This window comes from Doryrhamphus excisus, linkage group LG5, assembly GCF_037039965.1.
Source record: "Doryrhamphus excisus strain RoL-2023G ecotype Guam linkage group LG5, RoL_Dexc_Guam_v1.1, whole genome shotgun sequence".
NCBI classification, from domain to species: Eukaryota; Metazoa; Chordata; class Actinopteri; order Syngnathiformes; family Syngnathidae; genus Doryrhamphus; species Doryrhamphus excisus.
Window position 1 is genome coordinate 12,657,177 of NC_136361.1, and position 24,598 is coordinate 12,681,774.

General features: G+C 43.4%; 1 protein-coding gene across 7 annotated transcripts in view; it reads left to right on the top strand.

The window, feature by feature from the left end:
- mef2d (myocyte enhancer factor 2d) overlaps nt 1-24,598 on the top strand; it is a 98,215-nt gene that overhangs the window by 48,880 nt on the left and 24,737 nt on the right. For 4 of the 7 annotated variants that reach the window (XM_078790718.1, XM_078790717.1, XM_078790720.1 and 1 more), the window contains 2 exons: nt 8,321-8,524; nt 21,989-22,126. In XM_078790718.1, coding sequence (XP_078646844.1) covers nt 8,321-8,524; nt 21,989-22,126 — 342 coding nt within the window. Of the gene's footprint in view, nt 1-8,320; nt 8,525-21,722; nt 21,858-21,988; nt 22,127-24,598 lie in introns of all 7 variants that reach the window. The other 3 variants (XM_058053754.2, XM_058053757.2, XM_058053758.2) reach the window with 1 other exon arrangement.

Sequence of the window (24,598 nt, forward strand, 5' to 3'; positions counted from 1 at the left end):
GGCTCATGTGACACCATGGGGTGAAAATGAGCAAGGGATTCTGATTCTGCACCCTATTCCCATCCTAACAACAAAAAGAGGGGCCATGGTTACATCAGTAACATTGTCAGCCAGGATGAAAGGCTAAATGATCCATCTAAAAATGAGTCAACTGCTAAATGGGCTGCGCTCCATTGAGTACATTGAGTAATGGATTTGACATGGCCACCTTCAGCAGCCCACTGACAGCCAACAACAAGACATGGGGGGTTGGTGGAAGGGGGAGACAAGGTGGCGGCCTGAATAAAAACATGTGAGCTTGTGTGAGTGGCTGCTGGCTTTGGGAAATTATCCTCCTTTTTTCATTTCCTCATCAATCTTAGCAGGTTACATTTCCATAAAGGAGCGGAAAGGACGCCTGCAGGGGGTCCACGGCGTACGATGGCTTGTTATTCATCCGCACACAATTGGACACGGAGGAGGGGGAGGAACTTTTTGTGGTCGGTTAGGCTGGTTAATGGAACCAGCGCTCATATCAGGTATACAACAGTTAGTCGATAGTTAGTCGAGTTTGATGCATTTGCTGATAGTATATGTTGTTTTATGATTCATTGGTTTACGCACAGTCAATGAGTTCTGAACAGAATCCAAATGGAGTGTACTACCTGGCTGCAACCAGCATAGGTGCTGTGGATTCACTAGTTTACAGTAGGGCTTCACAACTAAATCATAAAAACATTGTGTGATCTAATTTCTACTGTCTACATCACCAGCGAGCCTTATAATAAGAGCCCTAAATAAATCCTAAACTTTTGACTTTAAAATAAAATATAGTAAGGGTGCATATAATTTTGTAAATGTAGTCCAGTAAAATAATTAACAATCAAAAGAAGCCATGCGGGACTGAGCCGCACATGTCTAAGTCATAATAATGCATATTGGGACACACACAGGTCCATGAGGACAATATGGACGGAACCTCTGGTGGACAGGAGCAGCTGAATGAATCATTGCAGCACCCCGGCCAATGAAGCCATGGCCAATTGAATGCTTTGTTGGGAAGAAATGCATGATGGAAAGCCATTTAGAGTTGTTTTTTAATTCTCAACTCATATTGGAACTTGCATTGTATATTTCTTACCTGCCTTTTGAGTGTTAAGTTACCGGGTGATGATTTTAGGTCTTGTTTCTCAGTTGACACCTTGACTCAGACTGTTCTCCTCATGTCCTCCTGCGATTTTGGGTTGACAAGCTCACCCTTATAGCTCCTGATTGGTTCCTGCCAAAGAAAGAGCTACTGTGGCACAGTATTTAAACGATTAGTTGTAGTTTTGAAGTAAAGGAGATGTCACAAATAAGAACATGGCCATAAATTAACCGCACTGCTGTACGAGCCGCAGGGTTCAAAGTTTAAGAAAAAAGTAACGACTTATACACCGGAAATTACAGTGTATATATAATGGTGTGAAAAAGTGTTTTCCCCCCTTCTGATTTATTATTTTACTGCATGTTTGTCACACTTAAATGTTTCAAATCACAAAACAAATTTAAATATTATATTGACAACACAATGACAAACATGACAACACATCTGAGCACAAAATGCCGTCATGAACTTTATATTAATTAGGAACAAAAGAAAATCCAAACCAACATGGCCCTGTGTGAAAAAGTGATTGCCCCCATGAACGCAATAACAGGCTGGGCCACCCTTAGCAGTAAAAACTGCAATCATGCATTTGCGATAACTTGCAATGAGTCTCTTACAGCGCTATGGAAGAATTTTGTCTCACTCATCTTTGTGGAATTGTTGTATTTCAGCCACATTGGAGAGTTTTTGAATATGAACTTCCTTTTTAAGGGCATGCCACAATCTGTATAAACAGATCGATCAGAAAATATTAATGTCCCCAAGGAGGATGTTGCGCCGCACCAACAGGGTGTGACCAATTCACTTAGCAAGTGTTTTGAGCGGCGCAGTCCGGCGCAGCGCCTCTCAACCACGCCTTCGTCCCTCCCACCAGCGTAAGTGGCAAAGAGGGAGGAGAGAAGGTGTGAGAGAGTTTAACACAGCTGAGTTTAATCTTAACCAATCAAATGAACGCCTCTCATTGCCTTTAAATCAGAGGCCACAATGCGCGTCATGCACCATGTACGCCACCTTGCAGGACACGTCCTCGCAGTCCTTAAACACAGCAGCAGGCTAATCCAGGCATCTTGCTTGTTTTTCACCAGCAAATAAGAGAAACTTTGATGGTATATTTGCAGTATCCTCCTTGAGAAAAAAATTGCAGTTAAAAAAAAATATATATATCCTACAGGCAATTTTTTTTCCCCACAATGTCCGTGCTGTGTGTTGGCAAATTTGCATACTAGCAGTGATTGGATGGTCACTGAGGGGAGGGGAGGCGATCTAGACTATGGAGAAGCATCCAGCACAGCCACAGAAATGAGCGATGAGTGGAGCTGTCTGCTACCGGTGTTTTCACTTCTAAAATGTTGATTTGGGGGAGGCAAACCATTTAGTTAGGAGGACATTTGTTTGCTATGAGGCACATGGAAAATTGCCCAGGGCGACATTCTCTAGGGGAGAAGGAAGGGGAGTCGATAATGTGGAGGAGATGTGTTTGGTGTTTTTGCTGTCATTTTCATTCATACAAGTCACTGGAAGTTCAACATGGCACCTGATGGCAAAGAACTTTCTGAGGATGCGAAAAAAAGATTTTATTTTTGTTCAGGGCTATAAGAAGATTACCGTCCACACATAATTAGAAGGTGTGTTTGCAAAATAGACCTATAAGTGGTGGCAGCATTGTTGCAGGGGTGTAAGTCAGCTGGGCAGTGCTCAGAACATACTGCATCAAACAGGTCTTTAAACTAAAGTCTGGGTCTAAAGATGATGCACAAGAAAGGATCCGACTGGCGGCACTGGACATAGACATAGACATAGACTTTCTTTATTGTCATTGCACAATAACACAGCAGTGAAATTGCCAACGAAATGTCGTTGCCTGGCTCCCGTGTAATAATAAATAATAATGTGGAGAATAAATAAATTACATCAAATATGAACAACAATGTACAGCGTGAACAGTAATTTGTACAAATAATTTCAATAATTTAGAATAAATAACAAGAACTTAAAGTTTTGGTTGTGTGTGTGGGCAGGTAGAGGGGCTTATTTGGCATTGAGCAGTCTGATGGCCAGGGGGGAGTAGCTGTCTCTAAACCTGGTTGTTGTACAGCGGATGCTGCAGAGCCTTCTCCCCGATGCCAGGCGAGAAAACAGTCCATGCTGAGGGTGTGTGGGGGGGTCAGAGTTTACTTAAGTTACTAAGTATTAAAAAAAAATAATAATAATCATATGCCAGGCCTCAGTCATGCTGTCACTCTCAGTCAGATCAGTTAATACCCGCTTTTTTCATTAGCAACTGTGTTGTTGCTTAGCAGAACCAAAGGGGTGTGCAAAGAGGTTAAAATCATTTTCAACACACTTTGCTGTGTGTTGCTTCAGCTAATGAAGAGCGAAGCCTCTGAAAGGAAATCAAATGTGTTTGGGAGAACATGCAGCCCGTCACCCTCCCACATGTTGATTTGGGAGATGCTGCCATAAGCTCCACAAAATAAAGCGCGTTGTGAGTGTGGGCCCTGCTGGAAGCGTGACAGTATCTCACATAGCACATTTCTTCGTATCCTTTCTTCTCCTTTCAGCCATTACTCACCGTGCGCAGCAGGCTGTTTTAGATTTTAGCCAATATTGACATGTTGGAAAGACAAACATGCTTTAGCCAAATGGTATTTTTACACAAACTCATCATCGTCTACAACAAAGTGGAGACCCTTTAAAAGTTGACAGAAATTGTTTGTTTTTTGTACCCATTTATTATTGCTTACTTTAAATTGCCTGGCAAACCTCTTAATTGGGAAAATTAAATATTTTTTTTACATTATGCTGCTCTTTTTTATTTATTTAAGAGTTTATTATCTTAAAAAGAATATACAACACCAACACCAATACAACACAACGTGAAATTCATTCCCATTCCTCAGGAAAATCGTGCTAGCAGGATGTTCTTAAAAAAAAAGGGGGGGAGAACTGGGCCCATTTAAGTCATCATTTCATCCATGCTGGTTGCCATGGTTGCCAAGTGTGTTGTTGTTGTTCCAGCCCTGCACGAGCGAGTGAGGCCACGAGCTAGCTAGCGAGCTGTTGGCTAAAGGAAACGGCACAGGGACGTAGCGGCTCTCAGTGGTGGTTTCCTCGTCCATCTGCCACGCCAGCAGAACCAGCAGAACCCTGCCAAGACACTCACAGAAAACACTCGCTCCCCTTCACTTCTTGTCCTCTCTTTGTGCCGTTGCCATTGGTTACCTTGCAACGGTGCTCTTAGCCTCCATAACATCCAGCTTGTTTATCCTGGAAAACTGAGAGGTGCCACCCTGCTTTTTTAAAACCAAGGGAAAAGCGGGGTTTGGTGTGTGGGTGGTATTATTATGGGATGTTAAGAACCAACGTAAGCACTGTGGAATGACCCTAGTATTTGTGAGGACAGTTTTTGTTTGAAATGATTAGATTAATATTTCTTATTATTTATGTGCATTGTGTGCTTGTGTCATGTTTGCAATGTTTATGAAAACCAAGGAAAAAGCGGGGTTTGGTGTGTGGGTGGTATTATTATGGGATGTTAAGAACCAACGTAAGCACTGTGGAATGACACTAGTATTTGTGAGGACAGTTTTTGTTTGAAATGATTAGATGAATACTTCTTCTTGTTTATGTGCATTTTGTGCTTGTCATGTTTGCAATGTTTATGCTGTCGTTATGTTAAGATGAGCTTCTCCGCAAATCATTCTACTTTGAAATGAGGTTCAGGTGAGGCTAAGTTAAGGTGACTCTTCAGGAAATGAATATGTCAATGTGTCAGTGTGTGTCTGTGTGTGCGTGTGCAAGTGCATGTGTGTGTGTGTGTGTGTTAGACATGTAGATAGGTTTGGAGATAAAGATGAGAGCAAGAGGGGAAGGAGGGGTGAGGCGATGGTAGCACTGTGTGATGAGGTGGGAAATAGGGGGCGGAGAGGAGGGGAAGCGGTTGCCTGTGGATACGACCCTGATATAATTTGATTTGTGGCAGCAGGAAGCGATGAGTGAGCGAGGGCAAAAGGGGGGAGGACAGTCGGGGGTTGGAGGAGGATGTAGGAAAGCAGGATGAAAAGAAGAAGAAGAGTGAGAAGAGGGGGATGACAGATGCTGCAACATGTCAGAGCGCAGAGATGGAGGAAACATGGAAGGCCTCACATGTAGCTTCCGCCCTCAATTCCTTTATCTTATCAGCTCCTCTCCATCTTCTCCTTCTTCTGTCCTCAATCTCTTCACTCAGACCTGCCTTGCAAATGCAAATGTGGCAGCCTGAATCAGAGCAGCTAACAGACAGACACAATTAAAAACACATCTCTTCCTAAAAATAATAATAACACAACTTGGTGACCAATTGATTTTCTTCTTGGTGACAACAAACACAATCAGATGTTACTGAATCTATTCGAGAGAGGTATTTGGAGGCCTAGCTGCACTGAACAATGTTTCCACTAATATATTAACATGGAAAGCTTTTCAGCAGCCAAGAACAAATCCCCTTGCCTTCCATGAAACTTTTGTGTGTGACTGAGACTCTACAGCTTAGTGTCAGGTCAGAGAACATGCTCAAGAGCAGTTCTTTGTTGCGTTCATTTAACAGGAACAAGTCTTGAACATGACACGTTATTGGGATTTTTTTTGTGCTGTCATGGACTTTGCGCTTATGTTTCCAAATTATATTATCATGATGAGAATGGGGGCCCAGAACAGAGCCTTGTGGAACACCACAAGAGGAAATGTTTCCTGTTTTGTTGGCCGATTGGAGTGTCAGAGAACCGCTGGAGAGAGACTGGCTTGGCCTCATTTGGCACACTTCCGTGCTTAGACATCATCATATTTTCCAGACAGTTAGTTGCATCAGTCAAAAATGTGTCATGAAAAGGAAAAAAAGAGTCAAACTGGAGTGTAAGTCGCATTTATTTAGAATAGAAATTTTTAAATGCGCTAACCGGTGCAGATGTTAACCGAGGTACTCACTGAATATCATTACCTTCTCGCTGCATCGAGTCAGACATGGTATGTCGGACATGATAGAGCATGGGTAGGCACATTGTGAAGTCAATGTGGCCTGCTATTTAAAAAGTTTGCTCACTCCTGTGATAGAGGGGGAAAAGTTATCCCTTTACTTGTGGAAGTGGTAAGTTTTTGGCTTCTTACTTGTCCTTCTTCCCCACTCTGTTTGAAACATTTTCTTAAGTTTATTCATTCATTCATTCATTTTCATTGTCCTCACGAGGGTCACAGGCGTGCTGGAGCCTATCCCAGCTGTCTTTGGGCAAGAGGCGGGGTACACCCTGGACATGTCGCCAGCCAATCACAGGGCACATATAGACAAACAACCATTCACACTCACATTCATACCTATGGACAATTTGGAGTCACCAATTAACCTAGCATGTTTTTGGAATGTGGGAGGAAACCGGAGTACCCTTAGAAAACCCTTGGCGGCAATCATTGCTTAGCAAAGAAATGGCTTCCCAGGCAAATTATATTGCTGCCAGTTAGATTGCGCCTGAACGAATCAGTTATCAGATCATTAAGAACTTCAATAAGAGAGGTTCAATTGTTGTGAAGAAGACTAAAAGTCCAGACAAAAGATAAAAGACAAAAGAGCAGCAAGCATTTGGACTTGCTCTTGAATTAAATTTAACTGCAGGATCGTAACACCGCCAGTGCAGCGCTTGTTTAGGGATGGTAGCAGGCAGGTGAGAGGATCTGCATGCACAGTGAGGCGAAGACTTTTAGAAAATGCACTGTTGTCACAAAGATACTACTCATTTCTAGGAATAACATCAGGGACAAGCTGGTATTTTGCAAAAGGTACATGTATTGGACTCCTGAAGAATGGGGTATAGTCATTTTGTAAGATGATTCCCCCTCCTGATTGTTTGGGCATACAGAAAAAAGTTTGAGAAAAGGTGTGCGCTACCATGAGTCCTGTGTCATGCCAACAGTAAAGCATTCTTAAATCATTAATGTGCGGGGTTGCTTCTCAACCTTGGGAGTGGGCTAACTTACAATTTTGCCTCAGAACACAGCCATGGATAAAGAGTGGTAGCAAAACAACCTCCAGAAGCAATTTTCCGAACCATCCAAGAACCGTTTGGTGACAAACATTTTCCAAAAACAAATGTGATAACTTAGTAGCTTGGGGAAGAACTAGTTCTAAAAACACTTAGGGGAAAACTGAAAACCAAAAATTAGTTTTAAATAAAAATTTTGGCCACAACTGTGCACAGTATACTTGTTGAAGTGCACTGACGGGAGTATTCTATTTAAGACTCAACCAGTCTGTTAAAATGACTCGACCAACTTTTGACACCTTTTTACACCAAACCTGCTATCAAAGCGTTTATTTTGGACCTCACACTTAGTGTACACTTTGCGCTGAGACCTTCAGAAATTGGAAGAGATTGAGAGCCCTGACCTGAAGGCAGTCAATGACTTCTGACCTCACAAATGGACACAATCCAAAATCCTGTCAAACGTCTTCCCAGAAGAGTGGAAGCTGTTAAAGCTGCAAGGACTCCACATTTTCTTCACTTTTCACTGCCTGTAGCTGTCGCAAGACTTTTGTCCACACACTGTATCGGAAAGTGTTGCATCCAGCAGTACTCTGTTGTCTGTCTTAATCTCCCTCTAGCTGTGTTTGTGTGTTTTAATCCAAACAAAATCAATCCTGCCTTCTTTGTAAATACCAGTTGGTGGAGTGGATTGGACTCTTTAAACCAACCAGCAGATACCAACTGACCCAACGCTCCCTCCCATCACTCCCAGTTAGGTTGTGAGACTGCTCTTGAATATGTGTGTGTGTGTGTGTTTGTTTATGCAAGAGGACAAGAGTGCTGTGACGTGTGGCTGAGCAATGCAAGCATGGAAAAGAGCATAGCAGAGTGTGAAAGTGACAAAGATAGTGAATGTGACGGCAGACTAGGAACATGTTTGGCCAGGCTGTCCTCGAGTCTGCTGCCTAAACCGCCCCCACCCTTTGGTGCTAGTTATTCCACAATGTAAACAACACCACAATGATTAAAAGTGTTTTAGTTGAGAGTATACGCGACCTGTGAGGATGATCTAACGTTAAATCTTCTGAGCTGTTGGAGATAAAACTTATTCTACCCTCCCTGTCAATCAAATCCATAATATTTAGTCTGCCTATCCTTTTATCTACTTTGAATCATCCAAATTTGTCCTCCCTCCGTCCAGGTGACGTTCACCAAGAGGAAGTTTGGGCTGATGAAGAAGGCGTATGAGCTGAGCGTCCTGTGTGACTGCGAGATCGCCCTCATTATCTTCAACCACTCCAACAAGCTGTTCCAGTACGCCAGCACCGACATGGACAAGGTCCTCCTCAAGTACACAGAGTACAATGAGCCCCACGAGAGCCGGACCAACACCGACATCATTGAGGTAAAGCCTTGAGAGAGGATGCTCTTTGAAGTTATTGTTCCGGTTCATCTTTGGAACTGTTAAAATTCTCATTTTGACCAGACTGGTTCAAACTAATAGCCGGTGTGAATCAGTCACACATGATGATTTCATGATTCATAAAACTGGGAAGTGTGAGATTCCAGACCCGTGATAAAGTAAAGGTTTCGTAGACCTGCATTTTTCACACATGGCATGCATTTTGACCCTTAAATACGCTCGCTGCTATCCATTTTTTATAGCATTTTGCCGGTTTCAGTTTCTTTGTTCAGTTTTTCTGCACAGCCGTGCAGCCTTCCCATCCCAAAAAATCCTCAAACTGCAGTGACACTCATTAGTGACACTAAAGGGGACCTATTATGCACATTTTCAACCCTTTGTATTGTGTTGTGGACTGCTATAGAGCAGCTACACACAATAACATGCATAGAAAACTTTCTAGGTCTTCCAGAATCAGGCCCTATTCCAGCTGTATTTCTTTGGATGTGTGCTTCCCGCCAAAACAGTCCATTTTAATTTATTCCACCCATGGCCCGCCTCCAGGCATGGTCACTTGGTTGTGATTAGTTACAGGCCAAAAGTGCTTCCTAACTAAGAACGAACCCCACTTTTTAATATTGTGGGTATCGGGGTTGATAATAAATGGATAAAGTCTTTGGAGTATGAACTCAAAGGGTAGGGACCGCTGGTGCTCCTCCAACCTCATCTGCCGAAGGAGGAGCACTCATTGTCGCACACACTTTGTCAGAAGTGTTCTTCAGTGGAGCTTAGAAGAACCGGGACGTGTGGCCGCTGCCTTCAACCTCACCTGCCAGAAGAGGAGCATTGTCGGACACTTTTGTCATTTGTCAGAGGCAGCGCTGGTCCAGAAGCTGGATGTGAGTGCGTACGAACTGCAGGCGCAGCATCGCTAGAGGAAATGTGGTCATGACGCATTTTTTGCAGGACTTCAGTGTTCAGACAGTGAGCACTGTGGTTCTCTCATACCTCCGTGGACGCACAGTGTTTCCGACATTAATGCACCTTTCCCGGCAAGAGCCCACTGCTTCTATCTTCAGCAACAGTTTGGCAGATTTTTCACATTCTTGTTCACAGAAACAGTCCCGTGTGAAATGCCGTTGACAGATGAAAATATTTTTATCTTGCTCCAATAACTTCTGGCTGAGCTTGCCTCATAAGGCAAGCAAAGCAAGGAGGAGGGTGGGAGAAGCAGAGCTCAGGGAGCTGGGCAGAGAGTGTATTGTGCCTCCAGCCACGCCCACGAGGAAACCTGCTCCTCTGTGACATCACAAAGGTACAGTTTTGCAACACCCTGTGAAAGCGAGCATTTTGAGCCATCCCAAACTTCTTTCAGGGCCCACTTCGAAATGCACAAACCTCACTATCTGAAATTTGAACACGAGAATAACATTCTAACTACATTTATAGGTCAGAAAGGTGGGGAAAGCAAAATAGGTCCCCTTTAAAACTGATTGGTCGGCTCATCACACATTTATTTTTTCTTGTGGGTGTACCAACCCCAACTAGCCCAACTCCACTAACCGGGAAGCTGGTTCACTTTTTTTGTTACCTGCTACACATTGCAGAAATAAAATAGAGGCAAAGGCATAATGTAATTAGAAAATGTGTATCAAAAATAAAAAATCTAAAAATCTATAAAAAATCTATAAAAAAAAATCTTCTATGTTGTCAGCACTGGTTTTGTGGTAGGACCTTGAATGCTCCATTTTCCAGCAGTCCCAACCATGAGTCACCATGAAGCAGAACCATTTTTGTCTTCTTTTAGAGCAATGCTTTTCACATATCGGGGTGGGCTCCCCGAGAGGCTGGGAGGACGATACTCATGAAATGCCTTCAAGGTTGGCAGGTCTGTTAGTGTCTTGATTCATGCTTGAACGATGCTGGCGCCAACAGCTCATACAGTGGTTTGTACAGATATATATTAATATCAAAGGTTCTCAATAGTATTTGAAATTCAGGGGCAGAACCAATTTCTGTCCTTTAGGGGGGGCATGATAGAAAATAAAGAAAAATGGATATTCAAGAAGTATATTTTTGCAATTCCATTTTTTTTCTCAAGAGGTGAAAACAAGCCATTACCAAACCCTGAAGTGTCTTTTTTTTACCCAGAAACACCCACAACCCCCCATATGAGGCATCAAGATGCTGACTAATCAAGTTTAGGTCGAGTAGCGAGGTCAACCGAGAGCTTTGGAGCGTAAAGTCAATCCTTTAGTTTGCTTTTTATCTTCTTCTATTAGCGATGCTTTTCTTGTCCTGTGGGGGAAGAAAAGCTTCACTTGTCAGGCAAACATGGAGCACATTAACATGCCTTACTGACCCTGCCGTGCATAATGGCCCTCTCATGAATCGAACACGAAGCGCTTAGGTGGGATTCAGCTGCAGCGCATACAGTAGACCTCGTTTGGAGGATTGATTAAAAGCAGGATCGCGATCATGCTGAAATTAAAGTCTTGTTCTACCAGAATAAGAAAAGTTTTAATGCTTTCAACACAGCAATGCCATGATTTTTTTTTGTGAATTACCACAGGACATATTGAGGAGTTTTTACTATATATATTTATACTACTCTATACTCTATACTACCTCCAGCGGCTCTTGGTGGACTACTGACCTTGGTTCACCAACTTTTGGGCGGAATAGTACTTTTTTTGGCCTTTTTACAAGCTTTTATTCAGTAAGTCGTCAGAGAAGTTGAACTTTGGTTTGCTTTGGCTTCACAAGATGAGCACATTTGAAGGTGGAACAGTGCAGGGAATTTCCCTTTTTTTAAAAAAAAAAAAAAAAAAAACGTGGAGTGGGGAGGTTTGTTACAACTGGAATAACTTCATTCTTGTTATTACTCGCCTCTGGTCACCAGCAAAGATGAGACAGGTTGTGTGTCCTGTTGGTCGTGTTGTTGTGGGAACATACACTAAATGGACAAAAGTACTGGGACAGTTCCAGTAAGTGAAACTTGAAGAAAATGCGGTGTCTTGACCTTTTTTAGTTCTCCCACAGCAAACTTCTCCAAGCATGGATTGTGTACTAGGGTCTCTCCCAAAGAGGTCCCACAAAGTTGGACGCATACAGTAAGATGATTAGCGTGGATGTAAGGTGCACGTCTCTGTCCTTCTCGCTCTAAAGCGCCTGATTCACTCGAGCACGGCCATTTTTCCCCATCCCATCCTCCCCTTTCGGTCTGTCTGAGAGTGTCAGCAGTAAAGCTTTCTGTAGGCTGTATCTCCAGCTGCAGATGGCTCTTAAGAGTGTGTGTGTGTGTGTGTGTGTGTGTGTCGCAGGGCGTTGGGCAGCTCCAGGCCACATCAGCTCAAGCTCCACTGGTCCTGTTTGTGTGCGTACATGTGTTTGTGTTTTCGAGTGTGTGGCTCTGTCTCTTTCTTCCTCTTTATTCTTGTGTTCATTTGTGCGTGCGCGCACATGGGTGCATGTGTGTGTGTGTGTGTGTGTGTGTGTGTGTGAGAGCGTGCACAAGTCAACCCCTCTCCCGCTCTCTCTGGTTTGCACGCTCCTGTGTTGCCCCAGAGAGTGTCTCATACAATATTTAGGCCTGGTGTGCCTCGCACTTGTGTGTTTGTGTGCGTCCTTACACGGGAGCCTCCCTCCCCAATGGATGCTATTCTGCTGCCCCCCCCCCCCACCCCCCCCCTCCACACACACACACACACACACACACACCTTGTCACCCACCCACTTTGTCAGCTGCGAGGTATTCAGTAACTTTCTCCGGTGGTTGTCCTCGGTTGTCCCCTCCAGATGTGCGGCAGTCACTCACCTCCTCGTTAAGCGGGTGTTAGTCGTCTGGCCCTCGTTTATTAATCCGCCCAGTTTTAACTCCGCCGCCGCACTGTTGAGGGAGACCTCACATGCCAGTTTTTTTTTTATATGGAATAATTTCCTGCTGTTTGGAATGTTTAAACCTGAAGACTATCCAGTCTGGGATGCCGGTCATTTGTTAGTAGTATAAAATGTTACATTTTAACATTTTTATGTTATGTATATTTGAAGTCACATTGTGGCATTAAGTGTTACATAAGTGTAAAGCAGTGAGGCAGTGTTTATATTATAACACATTTACTTTTTTTTGAAGTCACGTTTTAACATTTATGTTTCGTGTCGTGCTGGTATAAAAAGTGAAGCATTGTTACTAGTCTAAAATGTTAACTTTGCTAACATGCTAGTATGTTTATGGTAACACTGGAGGCTTGTTGCTTTGAGTCCTCTTACTTCACGTCATTTCCTGTTTACATTTTTCCATCCGTCTATTATCCTCACCAGGATATGTATGCTGGAGCCTATCCCAGCTGTCTTCGGGCGAGAGGCGGGGTACACTGATGGTGGACTGATCGCCAGCCAATCACAGGGCACATATAGACAAACAACCATTCACACTCACATTCATACATATGGACAATTTGGAGTCGCCAATTAACCTAGCATGTTTTTGGAATGTGGGAGGAAACTGGAGTACCCGGAGAAAACCCACGCATGCACGGGGAGAACATGCAAACTCCACACAGAGATGCCAGAGTGCCCAGGTCTTCCCAATCCTCTGACTGTGGCCTACATGCGGCCCGTTTCCATTTTTCTTCTTCTCTTAATTAAAACTAGCAGAGTTTATTGTTGGTGATGCTCTCTTAACTGACCTCTTGTGATATGCGTTGAGGAGTGACATACAGCCTGTAAAAATATTTTCCAAACTTCCATGTGACTTTAGAGGTTTATTTTTCAGTCAAATTAAAATTTGTAGCGCATGAGGGGCAGTTAAGGTTCCATGTTGTGCTCTGCCAGCTTTTATTCTTTAGCTTTTCCTGAGTGAGAGAGTTTGTCATCGTCACTTTTCTGCACAATCTCTTGAAACATTGACAGGAAGTGCTAAGACCCTATAAGAGAAGTTTAACATTGATACAGCTTAGCAAAATGAAGCGATGAAGATTGGACTTGACTTAACGTACAGCATGCAGAGCTGCTGTCATTGGAAGCACATCATTACTATTTACTTTGATATCCTGTCTTCTAAGTCGTCAATGTTTGATGGCGGCCTTCAGATCCCCTCGCATGGTCGCCATGTCCCTCTCCAATCTCCGCTCGCCCCTTCCAGGACAGCGGAGACTTGAACTGGCGGCATGACTTAATTATCCAATTTACATTTGGCTTAATCTGCAGCGCGCTAGGACGCGAGCGAGAGGATAATTGGACGGTCACCAAATGCGCTCATTTGCCGCTCTGCCTCCGTGAGCCTCTCCGAGTGCTTTTGACTATAAATTATGAAGTGTGGATATAGTCACGCAGGCTGGCGCGCACACACTCAGCTTAGTGTGGGTCAGAGTGCACGCACTATACGCGCATGCGGCCATTTCACTCTACTGTATGCTTAGAAGCACTTAAGTTTGTGTGTGTGTGTACAAAGTCAGTATTCATCACACAGCTCGACATTCCTTCACTCCAGCACAGGGCTGAGAGGCAGTACATATGCACACACAGCCTCTCTCTGACATGCACGTGCTGCTTGAAACATTGTGCGTGTGTGCGTGTGTGCATGTATGTGTGTGGGCGGGCAGCCTGCCTCTGCTGCCACAATGTGTTAATCCGCTCGGCTGCAGATCCCAATCAGGGCAAGAGAAGGAAGAGAGCGGGGCGGTGGAGGGAACACGAGCGAGCAAAATGCTAAAAGGCCGCCGATGAATAGCCGAGGACGGGAAGGAGAAAGGAAGCTGAGCGGAGAAGAGGGGATGGCCCTTTTTTTCTCCTGTAAGCGGCTCAAGGAAGGTCGCAGCAGGCTGCCATCAGTTCACTATCGTACTGTACTCTCTCTAGAATCTTACTCCTCCTGGCCAGACTGTCCTGAAAATGTCCGCCTGTGTCGTTTATTGAAAGAATCGTGACATTCAGGGCAGACTTATTTGACTCCAGTCCTGTAGGTGGTACTAATGTTCCCCCCACCACACCTCTGTTGGAGATGGTGGGTCACTGCACAACTTGGCCCCAATGCAAGTGGACTGAAAAGACCTGAAGAGAAAATAAAGTCCTTAATCTGCACCTTTGTCTGGTGGAAGAAGTAATTATACCAAGTACCTTTTGTCGACTTAAGCGGTTATTGACATGACCAAAATGGGAGGCGAAAATTATTGCTTTCAGATTTACTTGTGAGTTTTGACAGAGAAGAATATAACAATGGAATAATAGCCATAGAATATTGTGTTTTTGATATGATATCCTTTCATTCATTCATTCATTTTCTACCGCTTTTCTTCACAAGGGTCGCGGGGGATGCTGGAGCCTATCCCAGCTGTCCTCAGGCGACAGGCGGGGTACACCCTGGACTGGTCGCCAGCCAATCACAGTGCACATATAGACAAACAACCATTCACACTCACATTCATACATGGATGATTAACCTAGCATGTTTTTGGAATGTGGGAGGAAACCGGAGTACCCGGAGAAAACCCACGCATGCACGGGGAGAACATGCAAACTCCACACAGAGATGGAAGAGAGTGAATTGAACCCTGGTCTCCTTGCTGTGAGGTCTGCGCGCTAACCACTCGACCGCCGTGCTGCCTTGATATGGTATTTTATACTCAAATGCAACAAAGCTGCTGGCAAAAATATTTACTTATTTATATGAATCTAAAACAAAAAATAGGTCAATGGCTTTGTTTGGTTATTTGTTGTGGTTGAATCCATGTTAATACTGCTATTAATTTAATGCTTACTGAACAGGAAGTCTCTGTACTGTATGTTTTAATGCTGTGTGACAGAAGTTATGTTTCACGCTCTTTCAAGCTGCTTTGTGATAATGATGACGTTAACAATAGTGCTACACATAAACAGCCTCATATTTCCTAGAAGTGACCCCTTTGGCTCTCAAATGTTTTGACCATAAGGCAGTCAACCATGTATGTCAATGTTGACTTGGGCAAGCATTTTTTAGCAATGACAAGAACACTCATTAGTAGCGGCACACCGCATATGAATTTGGATCACCAAAAATGGATTTGGCGCTACCTTGGTGCTACCCCATCTTAAAGCACTCACACGGAGGGCCGTCTTGTTTCTGACATTGAAAAAAGAAAATTATAAAAATAAGCCTCAGAAGCATATTTGGAGTGCTTTTCATGTTTTTTTTTAACTCACTTTTTGCACATCATGCAAATTGGACCACTACATGATTACATCATGGTGTCATCTCCCAGCCTGACAAGCTACCGTCAGGTCACGATGAGACAGAGAGAGTGTTAAAGGCGGTGGGCCGCGAGTTGAGAGGGCACGGCAGAGACGAACTGAGTGCGAGGAGAGCCGCGAGCCGAGGGCAGGAGGACAGGCGGGTGGGCGAAAGAGAGGGCGAAGTAGGCACGTGGGGGTGGAGCCTGTCAGAAGCCGCAGCCAGTCAGAGGACGGCGTGGAGCTCCGCAGGGCCTAACTTACCCTGGCAACACAATAGAGCGTCAGAAAGATGGCGGACAGGTGAACAGATGGCAGCGTGATGAGGGACAAGATGATCAGTGGACTACAGTGTGTGTGTGTGTGGGTGTGCGTGTTTGTCTTTAATTTGTTATGAGGTAAGGCAAAATAAAATTCACCTAAAATTCCACAATAATAATTTGTCTTATCATTTAAACCAGAGTGGTTATTATGTTGCCAGAATGTTTGCAGTATCAGGCCTACACACAGCTTGCTATTATAATTATGAAATCACACACTGTTCTGTGATCAGTGTGTTCTGTGTTGAATGGTACTTTTGCTCTAAAACCAAATTGAACTAAAGAGAACTAAATCTATTTTTCCCCAAAGAAAAAATGGAAATCCAATGAATCCTTTCCAGACAACCCAAAGTGTTATCATGAGGTACATTTAATATGGAACAATTAGAGTTTCACGTGTAGAAAGCGATGTGCAATTCTCAATATTAATAACACCACAAGACTCAGTCACACACGCATGGGAATTGGATGTTTGGCCAGTGGAGTCCGTGCAATGATACGCAGGCAAACAGACTAGTTTGTGTCACATCCTTGCGGGATTTGGTGTTGATGGCCGAATAAGCAAGCAAAGTCCAAATGACGCATATTAATACCCCAAGATTCAACGTGTCAAAGGGTAAAAGTCGTTAGAAAATTGAGGTTCCGTTTTGCTTTGAAAATAATGTAAATAGATACAATTTGTCCCAGGCTCAAACTGTCGCCATCATAAAACTTTTTTTAATGTTTTACGTGGTATTTTAACATTCAACATGCGCGTTTATATATAAGTTAACCACTGTCACGATCATGTGAGTGTGCGCTTTGTGTTGTGCTGTACAGGTCACTAACACACAGTGACTCATTGACACATTGTCATGGTAATAACAAAGTTGCCCTTCAATTGACAGCACACGGTGTTTGTTTGTGTGTGCATGTTGAGAGACCATTATGGAGTCTTTGTGTTATTAAGTCCTGACAGAAGGTCCATGCGTCCACCACGAGCCCCCATTTGCCCCGCTCCATTTGTGTTTATTTAACGTCTTTTAGGTCAGGACACGCTCATGTGCACAGTGTGTGTGTTTTCTATGAACAGTGGATGACAAAGTGTTTTCACTTGGATAGAACAAATGATGATGTTTCAGTGGCTTGATATCGACATCGTCCTCTTTTTAACAACCCTCATTACGCCGATTCATGCGGTTTACCTTGCTGTTGTTACCCGATGGGAGGCTTGAAGGTTAATTGGTCGTGTGTCTGCGGTTTTGTCGTCGCCATGCTGCCGCCGTCTATCACTTTCTGTCACTTCTTCTTCCTCCTCGCCTGGATTGCATGCACTTGAGTCATCCTCACTTGCCTTCAGTGGAGACTCACAGTGGGAGTCGAGTTTTAATCAGAGCGTCTGCAAGTCGTGCGGATTGCAACAGTGTGCTTCTCAATTAGCCATGTGACACCGCATTTGTGTTTGTGTGTGAGCCTACAATACCATAATGTGAATAAATATTTGTTCATTCTCGAGACACAAAAATATTTAACTGTTACTGTGTTGTTGAGCACATGCTTGATTATCTGTGAATATTCTCATTCATCTGCCCATAGGTCTTTGTATTATCGATCGCAACTCGACGGTTCAGGTTGTTTTTGAAGACATTTAATTTCATCAGGTTATGGTCAAGTCTAGATAGGACAGCTCTTGTTTGGTGGACAACAGTCTAGATAAAGAAGCAGATACATTGGTTTTGGACTGGACAAGTGGCCTGATTTGGTTTTCCACGCCAGTTACTGCCAAAAATATGTCTTGGTTTTTGCATACTGTCTCGGTCATTCTACGGCCAAACATTGCATTTAACGAAGTAGTCCATTTATCAATGTATAATTCCGCTGAATTGAGTACCCAAAGAAAGGATCTGAACGTTGGTGACTCAGTCTCTGTGAAGAACTTAGAGTTTAGAGTTGGGACACTATGGACGGATTCCAGCCAGGGATTCCTTTTATTCATATTTTTTATGATGTGAGTAAGTTTGTGGTTGTCTCCATTTTTCCTGACAGAGCAGGATCCACCAGAGCAATGTGCTCAGTTTGGCTGTTTATGTGATAAGACGTGATAAGCTCACTGTGAAACTCGGAGCATGGAAAAGTTAAGGCAGTTAAGGGTCATTGACTGACAGGGACCCCAAAAATGGGTAATTATTAGAAAAAAAAATTGGAGACCAATATAATTGATTGATGATTTTGTTTGTGTCTATTCACAGAAAACTAAAGAAACAGTGAGGCACTTGTTAATCACATTGAAATGTCAAAATAGCTTTTTACAAAGTGCAAATCCAACATTTATTTAAAAAAATAAATGAGAAGAAATTAAATTTTTTCATGAAAATGTTTGAGATTTTCATCAAACCAGTATTTCCCTAACTTTTTTTTGCAGCGCCCCCCCCCCCCCCCCCCCCCCCCCCCCCCCCCATGAAATTACTGCGCTGAAGGATATACACTTCTAATAGCATAGAAATCCGCTGTGGTTTTCAGTATCCTGCTGTAAATGGTGATTATGATTCCCGTGTTTGCATGAAAGACGAGTATGAAAAGTAGATCTTATTGGGTATCATGGAGACAGGGCGCTGACCATTTTTGAGTCTGCTGATGTCATAATGCAAATTAGCTGAGTGAATTTACTCCCATTAGAAAGTTCGGGTCATACTGATGATTTTTCTCAGTTACATACAGTATGCCTTCATCTATTGCCATTTTCAGGCTCCAACCTTTTCAAAGTTAGTAATATCAAAACTGAATATTTTCTTGAAAAAAGTCTGGCACATGAAGGGTTAATAATGAACCGTGCTCATGGTAGCCCTGCAGCCTCCCATCATAATGTCGCACCCCCCAGTTTGAAAACCACTGCATTATGAACAGTGAGTAAAAAATTTAATGGGTTTTTAATTTTTACTTGCCATGTCACGCTTTTGGCAGCCCTTTATGAAGAATGACCCATATGCATTTTGCATTGTTTCCCTTTTGTGTGTCTGTTATGTATTCATTTGGATGTACAAATTATTTAGGTTTTTTTATAATGTAGTGTTCAGCCAGATACATGGATCTTTTGTAGAACAAATGAAGTAAGCACATGTTATCATATTTACATGACAGCATGCAATTTCTGTCTCAACACGGTCACGTTTTCAATGAATCATCTGATCTCCTCATTAATGAAATGACACGTCTTTATTTTGCTTTCCGTGATGAAGATGTGTGAAAATTGTGGGGTAGTGATTGCAATGCAGTTGTCTGCAGTTGTCTGTGTCTGTGGCTCCCACTTCCCCAAAGCTCGGGGGAAACACAGGTTTCTAAAGGACTTCAAGGCTGGAGAAGATTTTTTCCCTATTTCCTGGCTAGAAGCAGTAGAAGTCCGTCCAGCTTGCGTGGCTCATGCTGCAGACTGCATGGTCATCGGTCCACCGGGCAAAGCTTCTTAACGGCAAATCTCGTTTAGTTGAATCCTCTGAAAGTAAGAGCCTGTGCGCCTCTTCCTGTTTGCGGTAGTGGGCGAACGCTGACGTGACCCAAATGTCTTCTCCTTTCACACCGATTAGTCTGTTGATTAGACAGTGCGGAGGTGCCAGGCCTCCGTGTGACTTGGAGTTCAGCTTTGCACATGCTGTACAGTAAGTAGCATGACGTCAACCCTGTGTGCACTTTGGCTAGAAGACGGTTCTTGTTTATCTGGATGTTTCTGACCTCCTGGCTGACCAAGTGCAGATTGAGTTGTCCTTCCAAGCTTACGTGTGTTCTCTCATCTTCCAGGCCAAAATGTTACATTTGATATTTACTGCTCGTGTCCAGCGTAGGCATGAACGGGTTCAATCGGCATACTCATGTTAGACTGGGGTGTCCAAACTTTTTCCAACGAGAATCTCACACTGAAAAACGAAAGAATGCAAGGGCCACTTTTAAATTTTGTAAAACAATGCATGTAGATATTAGGTTTGGGGCGACATGGACCTGAGCATGTATCCCAATATTTTTGGGATGCATCACGATATGGAAGTATAATTAAAATCACTGGTGTCTTCTATAAAAAGTACAACCATAACCTTAAGACGTAGTCACTGATGTACAATAATTCCAACTGCATACGTAAGATATTTTTTTATCACACTCTTATTTTGTTCACACAGATGGCGTTATTATTTTGAAGGTCAATAGTGTGTTGAGAATGTCTGTAGGACGAGCTGAGTGCTAGGTTTTTTTCACTCAGAACCTGCACGTCGTTAACCGGCATTGTAAAACACTCCTTACATTAAAGTGGTAAAACACCAGCGCAGTGAAAATATACCCATCCAGGCTAGCCCCACTAGCTTCCAATCGCGCCGCGTAAGAGGAGGTCCTGCCAACTTTCGCTGGTGTTTATTGCCATTTCAGCATCTTTTGCCCATCAACTCTAGGTCATCAACTCTGCTCTTCATTCATTCATTCATTCATTTTCTATACTGCTTATCCTCACGAGGGTCGCGGGCATACTGGAGCCTATCCCAGCTGTCTTCGGGCAAGAGGCAGGGTACGCCCTGGACTGGTCGCCAGCCAATCACAGGGCACATATAGACAAACAACCATTCACACTCACATTCATACCGATGGACAATTGACCTAACATGTTTTTGGAATATGGGAGTAAACCGGAGTACCCGTAGAAAACCCATGCACACACGGGGAGAACTTGCAAACTCCACACAGAGATGCCCGGGTGGGGAATCGAACCCGATTGTACCAACCCGAACTCCGAGCTGTGTGGCCTGCGCGCTAACCACGCAGTGCAGCCTCTCTGCTGTTCTGCTCTTTTCTTTTTAGAATGATAATTTATACCAATATAAGTCATTTTCTTATCATTGGAACAATTTGTGCGCCCAACCCTAGTTGATGCTAGTTATAGTTGTACATATTTCCCCCCCTTTTGTTTTTTTGCAACTTTCTTCTTAAATAATCTTTGTAAACTTTATTCTCCCAATATCCTCTGCAACCTAATTTCTCTGTTTTGTTTATTTATCATATTATTATGCCTTAAAAAAATTCTTTAATCTTTAAACTTTAAAAGGAAAATTACTGTTGATTTTTGTCATTCTTGTTGGGGTTTTCTTTCCAATAAAACAGCCACAGGCCGCAAATGCCCCCCCAAGTCACATTTCGGAAGCCCTGCATTAGGCCATTTGTACTGTGATGGACTTGAGTGTGATCCCACGTTGTGAGTGAGTTCACGCTGACATTTGAACCTGTTTTCATATCCCATCACTTCTGTGGCTTTGTGGATTCTTTCTGGTCTTATTTAGATTAATTGTGATTATTTCTACTGAGGAGTGAGATGATGAATTAAATGACACGTATTTTATGGCACATGATTTTTGGATCATTTTGAGCCTGGATTTTGGATCTATTATGCAATGTGTCACTTATGATTAATAACTTGTGAGGGCCTCGCCGTGTCAGGTCCAGATCTCCCTCCCGGTCCAGGTCTCATTCCAAGGGATGGCAATTGTGCTGTGCTGGGAACGTGAGCCAAGGCACGGTACAATTGACCTAGTGTGAATACGCCCTTAGTGTGTGAGAAGAAGTGAAAGTAGCCTATTGATAAATAAAGACAGTCAAAGTGGTTTACCCTGTCAAAGTAAATGTATGTAAATGTGCTTCTTCCTCCTCCTCTCTGGCTGCCTCAGACGTTGCGAAAGAAAGGCTTTAACGGCTGCAACAGCCCTGAGCCCGACGGCGACGACTCCATCGACCAAAGCCCGCTAAATGACGACAAGTACAGAAAGACAGAGGACCTGGACAGCATCTTCAAGCGCTACGGCGTGAGTACCATCACACTTTTGTCACCTTGCCTAACCCCATCTCTCTCTTCTTCTTCTTCTCCTGCTTCTATCTACCTCTTCTTCCTCCTCTCTCTTCCTCCTCTTCTTTTTCTGGTGTTCGGGCAATGAAGGCTCTGAACAAGAAAGAGCACCGGGACTCTGAGAGCCCAGACCCCGAGGAGCCCTTCTCCCTCACCCCCCGCACTGAGGAGAAATACAAAAAAATTGACGAGGAGTTTGATAAAATGATGCAGAACTATAGGCTGTCAGTGAGTACCGCCACGCCTCTGTGTAACCCCGCCCCGTGCCCCTCCTCCTCCTCCTCATGCTGCTCCTGCCGCTGACCGGGCTTCCGGCAGTTTTCAGGCTGCCGACGGCGGCCGCTGACTACTCACAGAGCACTCGCATTCACCATCCTCACTCCTCTTCCTCGTCCACGTAACCCCTCACCCGGCACATCACCCCCTAATGGTGTGTGACTGAGACCCCCCCAGTGGTCAGGCAGGCAGACACGCACAATGCAACTCCTCTTTCTATGAAGTTATTGATATTATTACATTATTACAATGGAACCTCGAAAGCCTTTTCAACGCAGCATGTCAGGTATGTGTGTGGAGTGTGTAGACCGAGCTCAAGTTGCTGGAATAATGCTGGAATAATATTATCCTAACATTTTGTACCATAGCCTACTAAATTGCTCATGAGAACATGGTGCATAAATTGGAAATTTAATGATAAAATAAACTTTTCTTTGCTTCAAAATATAAACTAGGTGGAATATAATTTGATATGTCTTTTTTTCCAACTTATTTCACTAATAGTATTTAGTGACACAGACGTGATAGGCTTAAAATTTTGTATTTTTGCATTTTTTCCTTAAAAAAAACAGTCAGCATTCATTCTAATTGGATTTTCTGCATGATTTTACTTCAGGGTGTAACCATACAACAAAGGAGGGCAACATGTGTTGTTTTCAGTATTTTCAGTTTCGCTTAAAAACACAATAATTTACTTTTCTTGTCCAGATGAAACATGCTAGTTGCTGTCTTTCATTGGACCAACCCCAACCCCCCCAAAAATTACAAACCACTGGAAAGCCTTGGATGCCTTCTCTATGGCGTAATAGTTTTTACGCTTGTAGAGTGTTTTTACATGAACTGCTTGTCCCTTACAGAGGACATAAAATGCATTGCTGGGTCTCAGGAGATTAATGTAAGCATGTTACATCATTATTATTGCAGATGGGACAATAAACTGCAGATAAAAGTCAAGACATGGACACAGCACGTCACTGATCATCATTGTATAAAAGTAATTGCGCAGCTTTGTGAGGGGGGGGCTCAACAACATCCTCAACTGTCATAGCAACCAAGGATCAAAACACGCTTTATTGGAATAATCCACACAAGTAATTACCAGAGGTTCACGCCTTCGAGCAGACAATTTGCAACTTGTGAAGCACATTTCACAGAGTAGGCGTGCGGTTGCCTTGGCGACGCCCCTGACTGGACGCACTCCGGACGTGACGGGGCTCCACCTCTTACTGCCCTCACGGTTCCACTGCTGCACTTTCACCGCGATGCATGTCTCTCCGTCTCGCTCAATCAGGCCATTAACGTCACTTTAACCACCAGCGCTCGATTTACGAGCTCGCTTCCCGGTCGACCTTTGATTGGCCACCGGGGAAACGTGCACAGTCACATTGAGAGCTTTTATTCCAAAATTCACTTTAATGGTCTTCCACCTGAGTGGAATGACCTTAGATTTTATTCCTTCACTCGGCACACCTTCTCGACACGTCGTATTTTGAAAATGCAGCTGAACATATACAAGAAATAACATAGTTTCTCTGTTTCTGGGCATACTGTATACCATTAGTGATTGAGTGAAGTGGAGTGTGTGATACGCTAAAGGAGTTATTTCAGTAAGCCTCAGCCTAAATTGTATCACAACAATTGAACCCCCCCCTTCAGCCCTCAAAAAAAAAGCAGAAATGTCTTATTATGACACTCCCACCTCCCCACCATACCTGGCCCATCCACACCTACAAAGAAAGTCCTAACAGAAGCATCATCATAATCCCCAGTCTAGCAGCCAGAGGCCAGGACATACACGCTTAATCCCACTTGTACTCCCAACACCTCCTCAGGAAGGGAGGGGGCCAGCAGCACAGCAGGCGGAGGGAGGAAAAAAAGGTTTGTTGATCCTGGTGCCTCTGAAATAAAAGACGTCATAGATTAGCTCCTCAAATGACTACATGAGAAACCAAATGTCTGGATCAGGGCTGTCCAAGCTTTTTCCACTGATGGAGGAAGATTTTTTTCATTGAGTGAAAAAGGCTAAAACCAACTGAAGATGATAAGAAGATATAAATGTACGGGGAAAAAAATGCTTTTTGTCATTACGTTACACCTTTTTTTGCTCTTTTTTTTTCTCAATATTTTGGAATGTGTGCAGGCCCATAAAAATTGGCAGTGGGTCACATATTTTTGCTTGGGTTTTTTGTAATTGTATTTTTAAAATGTGCAGCTTTTTGGTAATAAAATGTGTAACACGCCCTTAAAAATGGACTACTGGCCCACACTTTTTTTTATAATTGTATTGTTAGATTATGCAGCAGGCCCATTAAAATGGCAGCAGCAGGCCACCAATTTTTTTTTTAGAATGTGTAGCAGGCCCATAAAATGGGCAGCTAGCCACAAATTGTTGCTGCTGTTTTTGTTTATAATTGTAGTTTTACA